Source organism: Eumetopias jubatus, unplaced genomic scaffold, assembly GCF_037043125.1.
Source record: "Eumetopias jubatus isolate StellerSeaLion01/CBP00866 unplaced genomic scaffold, mEumJub1_p1.0 scaffold_4, whole genome shotgun sequence".
NCBI classification, from domain to species: domain Eukaryota; kingdom Metazoa; phylum Chordata; class Mammalia; order Carnivora; family Otariidae; genus Eumetopias; species Eumetopias jubatus.
The window spans coordinates 44,590,561-44,604,286 of NW_028274810.1; the positions used below are offsets into that span (position 1 = coordinate 44,590,561).

A 13,726-nucleotide genomic window follows, 5' to 3' on the forward strand; every position below is an offset into this window, starting at 1 on the left:
AATCAGGAGTTGGATGCTTAACTGACTGAGCCACCCAGGTGCCTCTCCTCTCTTGTTACTTAATTTTTAAACCATATACGGCATTCAAAAGCATTTTAACATGGGTATCTTCTTTATAAGAAAAAAGGAAATGGGGGAAGAAAATTATTTACTTAGTTTCTCTCATGGGCCAGGCATTTTTATGCCTTTTCCAACGTTTTCCATGTAATCTTCAGAACTAAGCTGTGAAATACATTTTGTTATGATTATTTTATAAAAGAGAAAACAAGAACTCAACGATAGTAATTTGCTCCTGGTCACAGAGCTAGGAATGACAAAACTAATAACAAGGCAAGTGTTTCTAACTCAAATTTATTCTCGGCTCACTGTATTAGATTAGCCAGGATACAGTAAATTTTCAAGGAATTTGGATTTTAATTATATAAATAGCAGTGTCTTAAAGGATTTTCCATGTTGTGAATGGGTTGTCTTAGAAACCAATTTCTTCTAAGTTGGGTAGGGTACTTGTCCCCTTTTCCAGATGTGTAACAGGGTTAATTGCAAAAAACAATTCAATAATGTGCTTCAGGGGAAGTGATTTCTGAATTTTTGGAATGCCTAAGCCAGAAAGCAGAGTGCTCCAGTATTTCACAAACATGTCTCGGGAACTACTGTTCTGCTTTCTAGAAGTCATGATTTGTCTTGTCTATCCTGTTTGCCTTCAGGATCCATGCCTGGGCTACCATGATGGGGTCTGACCAGAGCTCTTTCTTTCTTGTTTCTTTCTCAGTTTCATTCTTGTTTTGACTAAATTCATGGACCACCAGTGATCTCAGTTGACAAGGGGGGTTGAGGTGAAAATCACTCTAGCTTTCCAGGGTGCTCTTAGCAAGCATTAGTTTGCGGCTAGATTTCTCTGAGGCCCATTGGGATTGTCCCTGTGTATATCTAGACCCTAGGACAACTCTCGAACTGACTGCCTTTTTTGTGGAGCAGGCGCAGTACAGGCTTTGGCCTTCCTCCGTGTGTTTCAGCATATACTTCTCCCCCTCTGGTGTGGTGGCAGAGTCCACGTTGAAGAGAAGAGATTCTGTATATTTGCTCCTTTCCTCATCCTACCATCAAATATGAGTCGGACTCACTTTCTCAGGGTGGAAGGATAGACTATGGGACCAACTGCGGGTACCTTGCAACTAAGTAACATAGTTGCTAAAATGGATTAACTCTGCAAAGTAACAGAACTACCAGTTATCCTGGTTTCCTTGGGTAAAGCAGACAGTGCCAGAGGCAATTTCTAACTGTGTTAGATGATGGTTTCTCCCTCCAAATCAGCTGCAACTATAGTATACCTAAAAATGAGGGTTAATCAAGACAGAATTATCAATTGGCTAGGTAAAATTTGACAAGTCAGTTTCATTCCAACTGAGTTGCAAAGATGATTGCAATATTTGGAACCTGTGCTTTAGGGAGAGAATCTGGAAAATTATAATTCTAAAATGTGAGCATATTTTCTGTGATGAGGAAATGGTCATTATCGATATTAAAATAGAGGTTTATTTCTCTCCATTATCTCTTTTTTTCATATTCCTTTAAATACATTTTTCTTGTAATTTTAATTTAGTGATTAAGCTATACTTATAATAATGCATTGCCATTAATGAGAGAAATGTCACCTTTAAAAAGTTGATTCAGTAGTATAAGTTATTTTGGGACTGGATTTGAGCCCAGTTCTTTAATGAAAACTATTTCCCTTTTCTTTTTCTAGGACAGTGGAATTAAAATAATCTGTTTTGTCTATTTCCAGTCATGACACATTCTAGGCTTAAGTAAATAAACCCAACTGAAAAATAACAGACTAACCAGCTCTATCACTTGACTCAAAACTGTCATTTTTCATTTCCAGGTTATATTCATGAGCATTAATATGAAAACTCTCTGTCAAAGGTTTGCTGTCTGTGTTTTGATTGCTTTAGAATGGAAACCTAAATACTGCATTTCAGAAATAAATGAGGAGGGTCAGTGGGGGGAATCCTGGAGAGGAGTCGGGAGGCTGGGTCTGGTCTTAGTCTGCTACCACGTATGTGCCTGGACAAGTCATTTTAAATTTCTTAGCATCAGTTTGCTTTGCTTTTAGGACCAAGAGGGTTAGACTAAGTTAGGATGGAAATAGGTGTCCTCTTGTCTGCTAGGTCTGATCAATTGGTAATGGCTGCCTAGAAGGCCACATTGGGGATGATGGTGGGCCTCTTCCAGACCTAGCTGACAGGAGGACTGGGGGCAAGACAGACACTAATTTGCATTCCCTGAACTCAGCAACTTCTTGGGTCATTCTCTGCTTCAATTTTGACTTTCATGATTTATTCTTAATCTTTACTTCAAGAAAATGGTCTGCCCATACTTGAAAATATTTTGAAAATTTGACAACACGAGACATAGTCTTTGAAATCATCTAGTCAAAACGAGACTGATGTATTTAAAGGTACTTTGTAAAACCCAGAGCACTGTTTTTGTTATTTGAGGACTACATGGCAAAATAATGGTAAGTTTTCCCATGATTCCTTTGAAGACTCCCTCCTCTCTAAGTTTTCATGAATGCTTATTGCATGACGGATGCATCCTCTTTCAGTAAATTTAAATTTCAGTAAAGTTACTCTTTCTATTGGTAATTAAGATAAGTAAGTGTTAAATTGTATAGTAGAGACAGTAACACTGTAGACGGTAGTCATCAGAATTGTCAAGGAATATTAAAGAAATAGAACTTGAGCAGGGCCTAAAATGAACAGAAGTTAAATAAAAGAGCATTGTTAGGTATGGGACAGAATTTGAATAAAGCATGTAATAAGGCATAAGCACAATTTGGAAGAGTAAACAGGAAGTATAGGCTATTGGGGGTTTCAATAAGAAAAATTTGGATTGCTATAATATTAATATTGATAATTGTTAACATTTATTCATTCCTTTATCCCGCCAATTGAGTACTTCCAATGTGCCAGACCCTGTACTAGACCCTGGGGATACAGCTCTTAGCAAAATGGACAAAAATCCTTGATTTTATAGAACTTATATCCTAGTGGGAGAAGACAGATAATAAACAAAGCAATAAGTGAAATATGTTATGTGTTAGAGAGTAATAATTGCAAAGGAGAAAAATAAATCACGGGAGGGGAAAAGGGAATGGTAGGGGTGGGTTGCTATTTTGGATAGAGTGGCCGGGAGAGTGAAGATTGAGTAACGACCTGAAATACATCTCAGGCATTCTGCTAAATGAGTTACATACAGAAAATCATTTAATTTTCATAGCAATTCTGTGAGAATAGGTACTATTATTATCCTCATTTTATAGATGAGAGCCTGAAACACAGACAGCTAAAATAATTCCTTAAGAGTGCACAGCAATTAAGTGTAAGAGCTGGTATTTAAATCTGGGAAGAGTTTATACTGTTGGTCTGTTAGACCCGGTAACAAACATCCTTGAAAAGGTTGTTCGAGGTCCAAAAATGATACTATTTTAGACCCAGAGGGAAATTGACTGATTGTCTAATCCAGTAGTTTTCAAAGTATATCATAATCACCTGGAGAGCTGGTTAAAACCCAGGTTTCTGCGGCGCCTGGGTGGCTTGGTTAGGCGACTGACTGTTCGTTTCAGGGAACTCATGACCTCATGGGTTGTGAGACCGAGTCCTGTGTTGGGCTCCTGCTCAGTGAGGAGGAGTCTGCTTGAAGATTCTCTGCCTTTGCTCCTCCCCCTACTCTCTCTGTCTCTCTCTCTCTCTAAAAATAAATAAATAAGTCTGTAAAAACAAAACCAAAACCAAAAAACCACAACCCAGGTTTTGTTACCTTCTCGCCAGAGTTTCTGACTCAGTACATATGGGGTGAGGCCTGAGACTTCTCATTCTAACAAGTTTCCAGGTGAATCTGATAGTTGGACAGCACTTCGGGAATCATTTAGGCCAGTGGTTCTGAAACTTGGTTGCCCCTTAGGATCACTTGGGAGCTTTTAAGAACTACCCATTCCCTATTGAAGGTGGTACTGACAGTCTGTATTTCATTGGTCTGGGCTGAGACTGTAATAGGATGATGTCAGTGACTGCAATATACATGGAGGATTAAATACCACTGGTCTGGTTTAACCCTCATTTTACAGATAAGGAAATTGAGGTCTCAAGAAAGTAGCTCTTCCCTTCTTGTTTTGGCTCCTAGCATTCTGCTCATTGTTTCTTACTCACCAACTTGGTACTCAACTGTATAAAGTCAGGGGCTCTGTATCTATTTAGCACACAGTAAAGGTTCAATAAATGTCTACTGTTGAGTTACTAATGTTGAAGGGAATGGGGGACCGCTAAAATTTTTTGACCAGCAAAGTGATACATATTGAAAGTAATATTTATTTATTTATTATAAAGGTTTTATTTTTTAAAGATTTATTTATATCCAGAGAGGGAGAGAGAGCCTCTGAGTGGGAGGGAGGGGCAGAGGGCGAGGGAGAGAGAGAGAATCTTTCCCTGCTGAGTGTGGAGCTGATGCCAGGCTTGATCTCACGACCCATGAGATCGTGACCTGAGCTGAAATCACAAGTTGGACGCTTAACTAACCCACCCAAGTGCCCCATAAGGACTTTATTTTTAAGTCATGTCTACACCCAATGTGGGGCTCAAACTGACAGCCTTGAGATCAGCAGTTCCATGCTCCACTCACTGAGTCAGCCAGGCACCCTGAAAGTAATATTTTAGGAGGATTTATTATTAGGAAGGATAAGATAAAGAGACTGGAGACATGATGATCTTCCTACTGCAGTGATTCTGTAAAGCCTTGCTACTCAACATGTGACAGAGACCAGCAGCATCAGCATCACCTGAAGCCTTGTTAGCAATGCAGACTCTCCAGCCCCACCTCAGACCTACTGAGTCAGAATCTACAATTTTACAAGATTCCCAGTGAGATGCATGCACATACAAGTTTAAGAAGCACTGCTGTAGGACATCCTATGACTAATGCTGGACTTACGGGGTAGCCCTAGGGGATCAAAAAAACCCAGCAAATATGAATGGCTGGTCAGGTCAGCTTTTCCTTAAGCCTTTTCCTTGAGATTACCAATTCTCTGGGATCTTAACAGGTATTCAGTGGTCAAAAAGATTTAGAAAATACCAGGTTAAACAAAGCTAAACAGGTTTCTTTATGGCCAGACTTCTTTTATCTTTTAATATGCTAATGTACTTTCTGAGTCTCCAAGAGAAAAACTGTATTACTTAGCTGCTTCTACACTTATTGATCACGGAAGCCAGTTTGGGAGGCATCTTTCCATGTTACTATTTTGTGTAACATATCTTGGTAAAGTTGTAATATGTCCTTTGTGATATTTAGGGCCTCAGACATAAAATATTCTAGCCCCTAGGCAGGAAATGATCTTACATTTCCTAAATTTAATAGATGCCCAACCTTTTGATTGCTGGCCCAGGTATGTGCTTTCACTTCTGACTCACTTTCATTGGCTGAAGCCTATTTGGACAGAGTCATAGGATAGATTTGTGGGTTGTCAGTGCTGGTCTGGGGAAAATTTTAAAAGTTAGTTGCTGGTTATGATGTCTGATGGAAACAGGGAGGAGACACTGGAAAATGTTAAGGTCACTGGTAACATACTGAATTTTAGTTTGTGTGTAGCAGTAAAATCAGGGGGTATGACTATGAGTGATTACTGGGTAAATGAAGAAGATAGAAAGAAATTTGATTGACAATTATGAGCCACAACATCTGTCAGCAAGTTTATAGTCAAAAATAAAAAGAAGCAGATGAACAGATACATTTGAGAACTAAGGTTGTTTTAGATTTAGGACAGTCCAAAATTGGTTTTTCACAGTTTATTTCCATTGATGCCTTTTTTGAAAATTGATGGCCCATTTTAACACTGACATGTTGATTATCCCGCATTTTTTAACTCAGAAAGCATTTGATTTTAAATCACACTCACCAATAAACTACCTATATTTTGGATAGTGCTTTGTTTTACTTTTATGGTATCCTTGACAAGAAGTTTCACTTTTTCTTTTTCTTTCTTTTTTTGGTAGCAGTATACTCTCTGCTCTTCATGGTAAGAGGAATGAAAATACTTTTTCAATGATACCCTTACTGTGGTCAGTAGCAAACATCATTTTTAATTATTTTTCTTTTCTGTTAATAAACCTATGGAAAGTATATTTGATTTGGATCTGTCCTTTCAAAAGCTTTACTTTTTATTCCCTTTTCCTGACATTAAAAATGTCATTTCTTGCAAAATCAAGCGAGTACTATTATTTCTACTTCTGACATCAGTATACTTTTTCTTAGGAATTTTTCTCTTAAAAAATTTGATCTTCAAAAATTTGATCTTACTTTAATGGGCAAATTTGGATATGGAAACCTTTTTGTTGTTTTTTAGAGAGGAAGAGGGGAGGGGCAGAGGGAGAGGGAGAGAGAGAGAATCTTAAGCAGGCTCCATGCCCAACGTGGAGCTGATGCATGGCTCGATCTCACAACCCTGAGATCAGGACCTGAGCTGAAATCAAGAGTGGGATGCTTAACTGACTGAGCCACCAGGTGCCTCTGGATATGTAAGCATTTTAAACCTGATTCAACTCAGTTTCTCTTTATATAATGTACCCTTAGGTCATTTCCTACACTTTCAGAAGAAATTTTTAAAGAGAAAGGAAGAACATTTTTGAAAAATCAAGCAGAATATATTGAATTAAAGTAGTCTTTGGTTTCAGAAACTTCTAGAAGATGTTGGTGTAGTTTCAACCCACTTTTTCTCCGTGTCTAAAATCTACAGTTTCCACAGCACTATGACAAGAATGGTGATCCGAGATTCTATAAGCTACTAACTCATCCCAAAGAAATTTAGTTTTCCTTATTTTACTAGATTTACTAAGACAGAAAAGTAGACTGAGGCATTACATAATGGCAGCCTTTGGAAGGGATGCTAAAATGCTTGATCTGTCCTACTGGCAGGATAACAATGGTGGGAGATGCCATTTACTAGGCAATTCTGCCTCTTCAGTGGAATGGGACAAGGGATATTATAGCAGCTGAGTGACTACCTCTGAACAGGTGGAGGGGGCTAGATGGGTGCTATGAGAACACCAGCTGCTGAATTTTGGACAACATGGGTGGCTTGTACCAACTACAAGCCCTTATAGTTGGTAGGAAAGAGATAATAGAGGCAGCAATTGTCCCACATGCTAAAGGTAATTTACTAATGATCCTTATTTAATATACATGCTGAAGGTTGCCAATACTTAGTCTAGAAAGATGTTCAACAAGCATTGGAAGTAGGGGTTCACATTAAGCCTTGGGTTACTAGACAATCCTATCACCCAAATATTTGTACAACATCGATCCAATAAAGTATTTATCAAGTATCATTAGAGGTCATGTTCTGTGCTAAGTGCTAGAATGCCAGGGCAAGAAAAAGATAAATGTTACCATTGCCATCACATTGTTTGCTGACTAGCATGTGATGCAGACAAGTAAACAAGATGATATAACACAGTAATATGCCATGATAGGAGAAATAACAGGGAACCATGATAGTACACAGAAGGGGGTACTTAGCTTTTAGTTAAGGAGCCAGATAGGCAGATGCATCTACATGAAGGATGATTAAGCACTGGATGGACTAAAAGGAGCTGGGCAGGAAGAAGCATTCTGGGCAGGGGAAAAAAGCATATACAGAAGCTCAGAGGAGGATCATAAGGAATGCTTCATCTAGAGTATACAAATCTTGGGAAGAAGGAGAAATGGTAGAAATGACGTTAGAAAAGTAAACAGAGTCCTGACATATAGAAACATTTGGGCTTTATTATAGATGGAATAGAGAGCCATTGAAAGGTTTTCCAACAGAGAAGTGATTTGATATGCATTTTAAGACAATGACTCTGGTGGCATTCGAGAAAACAGACCAGAGGGAGAGAATACTGGAGAGAATGAGACCAATGGGGAGACTGTTGCAGAAGTTTATATACTAGAAGATGGTAGCCTGTATTTCACAAATGATGGCATTCTTAATGGTGCTTTTGTAATCTTGCACACTAGACATTAAAGTTATTTATTCTTACTTTTATAAGATTAAAATGTTTATTTTTAACTTTGTAGTTCCCATTTTATAATGCTTTAGGAAACCATTCTTCTTTCTTCTTTCTTGTATCTTTGTTAATTATTATGTCTGTTGCTTCCTGAATATTCTCCTGTAAATGTCTTTTCTGCTCTTGACATGTATTTTCCACCTTTTGTCATTGTCATTTCTTTCTTTCTTTCTTTCTTTCTTTCTTTCTTTCTTTCTTTCTTTCTTTCTTTCTTTCTTTCTTTCTTTCTTTCTTTCTCTTTCTTTCTTTCTTTCTTTCTTTCTTTCTTTCTTTCTTTCTTTCTTTTTCTTTTTCTTTTTCTTTTTCTTTCTTTCTTTCTTTCTTTCTTTCTTTCTTTCTTTCTTTCTTTCTTTCTTTCTTTCTTTCTTTCTTTCTTTCTTTCTTTTTCTCTTTGTGGTTTCTTTTTCAAACTTGAGTACAGAGTTAATGATGAGAGAAAAGTAATTATGATTCTAGTGAATAGATTTCAGTTGCCACAACTAGGGATAGCCTGAGATTTCTTGAAAAGGACAAGTAGAAAAAAATTCAGTGGTTTTCAGCACTGGAAAGAAAGAATATAGTTTAAAGACAAATAATGTTCTTGGAGGGGAAGAGCCTTGCTGTACAGCAATCAATATAGTAGAATTAGAAAAGACCAACATGGATCAACCCCAAAGTGCAAAAAGTAATTAAGGGCACATAATAAATGTCAAGTACAAAACAGAAGCTGAGAAATTACAGAGTGAAGTTCAGAGTTTAAAAATGACAGAAAGACCAAAAGTGGCAAATGACAAAAACATTTCATATAAGACTAACTAAAAGTGCTACAATATTACAACAATATTATATAGGACACTACAGGTCAGGGAAGAGCCTAGAAAGTTGTCTAATGGATAGCAAAGGTGAATCATTGACTGAGAGGGTCTTGTAGACATTGAATAAATAAAGTAAGATAAAATGAATTCTTTGTCTCAAAGCTCTCAAAAAGCTCAGTCTTGCTAAACAGAGAAATCAATTTAAAATGAAAGAAGTAAAATTATTCTTTGGAAATGTTACCAACCACTAAGTGGCAAAGAAATTAAGAAATTTGAATTCTCATAGAGGACCAGATATGCTTTCTTTTAGGATTAGTGGTGCCCAAGGCCGTTAGAAATCCTTTATAAAAACATATGTTGCTTTTGTGTATTTTGTTCCCAAGTCACCCAAATAGGCCATGTTTAATGCGTCCTTGGCTTTCTATGTGTCAGAGTATGACACACCTGTCCCTTACCAGGTAAAACAAAGGAAAACATCAAGAGGATGTACAGAAATCCTAGCAAAAGAACTTCCAACCTATTAAACTTCTTGGGGGGATGAGGGGAGGGAAAATGTGCTCATTATGTGTGTGAAGTGGAGAGTTGGAAGAATGGGAATTTCTCAATCTGGAAATCCTTTGTCTTAATCCCTTTGGGCTGCTGTAACAAAACTATCATGGACTGGGTGGCTTAAACAACAAGATTTATTCCTCATGGTTCCAGAGGCTAGAAAGTTCAAGATTTGCCAGAAGCCTGTTCGCCTGTCTCTTGGCTTCTACAAGAAGTCTTGTAGACAGCTGCCTTAGAGTTTTGTGTGTGTGTGTGGGGGGGGAGGCAGAAAGACAGGCAGGCAGGCAGACAGACAGATGGATACACAGACTAATCCCATCATGAGGGCTTCACTCTCATGACCTAATTACCTCTCAAAGGCTTCATCTCCAAATGCCATCGCTTTGGGGATTAGGGTTTCAACACATGAATTTGGAGAGGACGGAAGCATTCAGTCCACAGCATTCTCAGAGATAGAAATTTTCCAAAGAGAGAGAAATTGTTCTTTTAAAATTGTATGTTAAAGGCAGGATTCAAAGAATCGGTGTGCCTGATGAATTTATGCTCTGTTCCCATTACGCTTGGGGAAACAAGGACCACAAAAGATGGAGTAGGTGGAGAAGGGGGCAGCACCTGAGGGGTGAACAGGGAGGCAATGGAAATAAATCACAGGAACTGAGGGATGCAATGGCAGTGGAACATGAAGAGCTGGTCTGAGCCCTCAGGAGGCTTTAATGGGTTCTCCAGTGCCATGCAACCCATTATGTATCTGGTCTGGAAAGACAATGGTCAACCCTGGGATTGTTAATTATATTCCTTTTTTTTAAAAAAAGATTTTATTTATTTATTTGACAAAGATAGAGAGAGAACACAAGTTGGCAGGGCAGCAGACAGAGTGAGAGGGAGAAGCAGGCTCCTGCTTGGAAGGAGCCTGACGTAGGGCTCGATCCCAGGACCCTGGGATCATGACCTGAGCCGAAGGCAGATGCTTAACCAACTGAGCCACCCAGGCGCCCCTGATTATATTACTTTAAATGGAATTATATGACTTCAAATGTAACTTTTAAATTTTCCCTTAATTTTATATTTAAATTTGTTTTCCGAATATCCAGAAAGGTTGAAAGAATAATACATTATGAATACTTGTATATTCATTCCCTTGATTCAACAATTGTTCCTATTTTGCCATATTTGCTTCATATAACTATTTGTGAGTACGTGTATTTTCTTCTGAATGCCTTGAAAATTAGCTGCAGACATTGTGATAGTCCCCATAAATGTTTTATATAATCACAATATTATCAACATATTTAAGAGAATTAAATATATATAATGAAATAATAACCAAGTTATTTTCAAATTTTTCTAATTGTCCACAAATTATTTTTATTTTTTATTTTTTTAAAAAGATTTTATTTATTTATTTGAGAGAGAACGAGAGAGAGCATGAAGGGGGTGGGGGGGAGGAGGGGAAGGGCAGAGGGAGAGGGAGAAGCAGGCTCCCCGCTCAGCGGGGAGCGCCATGTGGGGCTTGATCCCAGGACCCTGGGATCATGATCTGAGCTGAAAGCAGACGCTTAACTAACTGAGCCACACAGGCACCCCGACAAATGCTTTTTAGATCTCTTTTTTAAAAGCCAGGATTCAAGTAAGGTTCAGAGATTATATTTGACTTTTATGTGTCTCCAGTGTCTTTTAATCTAAAGTCTCTCTTTCTTTCTTTATAACTTTTACTTTTTGAAGACATTGCAGGACAGTTGTCTTTTGGAAGTTCCCACATTCTGCATTTATCTGATTTCTCCCATTTGGTGTTGTTTTCCTAGTTCTTATAGTCTCTGGATTTCCAGCAAAATCAAAGTAAATCTAGTAGCTTGATTAGATTCAAGCTAAACATTTTTAGCTAGAATATTGTGCTTATCTCATATTGTGTTACTACAAAAGGCATGTAATGCCAGAGTTTCCACTAAAATTACGTTGTTTGATAATTCGGTTAACATGATAATCTCCAGATCTCTTCATTGTGAAGGCATATTTTTTTTCTGTTTACAATTAGCAAGGACTCTGTGGGATAATACCCTGAAACTTTGTGAATAACCAATAATCTTCCACCAAAAGATTTTATTTTATTTTATTATTTAAAAAATATGAAACGCTTCACAAATTTTCATGTCCTCCTTCTGCAGAGGTCATGCTAATCTGTGTATCGTTCCAATTTTAGTATATGTGCTGCAGAAGCGAGCACTCACCTAAAGATTTTAAGTGTCCAACAATACTCCTTGCCTGAAACAATTATATCATTAGGTATTGTAAAAGTTGTGATTTTTCTAATTTATATATAATTTCTTCTATATTTATTAGCTGGCATTCTTCTGTGAAGAATAACTTTCCCTCATCCACTGGTACTTGTATTTCTTTCTAAAGAAGCAGGACACCGTCATAATTTAAAAAAATGATTATAGCAATTTTGCATATAGAGAGAAACAAACCCAGCTGTAATCTCAACAGCTAGTAAACCAGTGTTAACAATTTGGTATTTCTTTCCATTCTTCTTTCAAAGCCTATAAGTATATATATTACAAAATTTGATACATAAGTTTTATATCCAGCCTTTTATAGTTAGTATTATATCATTATCAGTTCACTATGCTGTTAAATATTCTTTAAAGTATTTTTGCTGGCTGTCTGCCATCTCATAATTAGGATGTGGCATACTTTATTTCCCTATTCCCTTACAACCAGGGGGCCATATATCCTGGTTTGTCCAGGGCAGTTCTTATTTATGACTGTTGTCTTTGCAAAATTATTAAAGCACCCCCTCTTACTCCTGGAGTCATCTAGTTTGGAAGACAAATTATATAGTCACCCTACCATCACTGTACTTGCAATTGACTATTTGCTGTTTTTAATTTTCTAATCTATTTACTCTTGCATAAATCTTTGGGTGCATTTCTTATTATTTCAAGAGGATAAATTTCTAAAAGTCCTGCATCAGGCTCCCTGCTCAGTGGGAGTCTGGTTCTCCCTCTCCTTCTGCCCTCCACCCCCCACCCCGCCACGCTCTTGCTCTTTCCCTTGCTCGCTCTCTCTCAAATAAATAAAATCTTTAAAAAAAAAAAAGAAATAATAAATGTACAGAGTAGTAATAGCAGCATCCTCCTTATCTAGCTTGTCTTTTTTTTTTTTTAAGATTTTATTTATTTGACAGAGGGAGACACAGCGAGAGGGGGAACACAAGTAGGGGGAGTGGGAGAGGGAGAAGCAGGCTCTCCGCTGAGCAGGGAGCCGATGTGGGGCTTGATCCCAGGACCCTGGGATCATGACCTGAGCCGAAGGCAGACACTTAACGACTGAGCCACCCAGGCGCCTCTAGCTTATTTGTCTTAAGCTGTGAGTTTTTGATAAAGAATTGCTTATTTAGCTTACTGGGAATAGTAAATGGTAAATGTTTCTTGTTCAAGGTTACATGACCAAAAACAATTGAGTAGGAATTTGAACCTAGGTCTGTCTGTCTTCAGTCTTATCCATGTGTCCTGCTGCCTCATGTAAGTACTGCCATCATGTACCCACTATTGCTAAATAGGCAAACAATGGGAAAAGAAATATTTTCTCTCTGTGAGTTTTTAGTAATCATTTGGGATCTGTTTGATTGTTGCCAAAGTAATTCTTTATTTATTTTTATCCTCTGTAAATGGGATTGGCTGTGTGAAATCAATGTATCGAAACATGCAGTTTAGGTTCTGGTACACAGTGGGTGCTCAATCTGTACTGGTTTCCACCTATACTCACATTGGGTTATCATAACCATCTGCTAATGGGTCTGTGCAAGGCTTAAAGGAGAAGCAAACGACGGGGGACCGATTGCCTCTCCCTCTTTCTACTTTCCAAAGCTGCTCTCTCTGCTTTTCCTCAATGTTGATGACTCACACACTGAAGAAGAGAGCAGGAGTCAAACAGACTCCGGGGCATTGACAAGTGAAGGAAACACAATTTAAGTCACTGCATCAAAAATGTTGATCCCTCTTTTTATCTTCTGTTTCAAAAGTTGTTTGTTCAGAATAAGAAAGCCATCTTCAAGCTCTGGAAATAGAACCCTGCATATGTGGCTTAGTTCCAGCTTATATGGGGACAGGTTCTAACTCAGAAACACAGGACTAGTGAGTGGGGAGAGGACAGACTGGGGAGAATATCATCCATAGACACTTGCCAGAGTCACTCCACCACTACTGCCAAGTAAGTCTGAGCGACGGCGGGACGGTAGAAGGAATCTGGCTGACTCTTCTCTCCTAACGCAGGAGGAGGAGGACTGGC

The 13,726-nt window shown here is 38.1% G+C and overlaps 1 protein-coding gene and 1 non-coding gene across 2 annotated transcripts in view; one reads left to right on the top strand and one right to left on the bottom strand.

Moving 5' to 3' along the window:
• The first annotated feature begins 9,288 nt into the window (after positions 1-9,288).
• The window catches only part of SLC44A5 (solute carrier family 44 member 5), a 284,363-nt gene continuing 279,925 nt past the window's right edge, over positions 9,289-13,726 (top strand). Inside the window, exon 1 of the mRNA XM_088022845.1 lies at positions 9,289-9,348. Within this exon, the coding sequence (XP_087878971.1) occupies positions 9,289-9,348 (60 nt within the window). The remainder of the gene's footprint in view (positions 9,349-13,726) is intronic.
• On the bottom strand, positions 11,557-11,660 carry LOC114208530 (U6 spliceosomal RNA). The gene has a single exon (XR_003609041.1). It is a non-coding gene; the product is annotated as a U6 spliceosomal RNA (small nuclear RNA).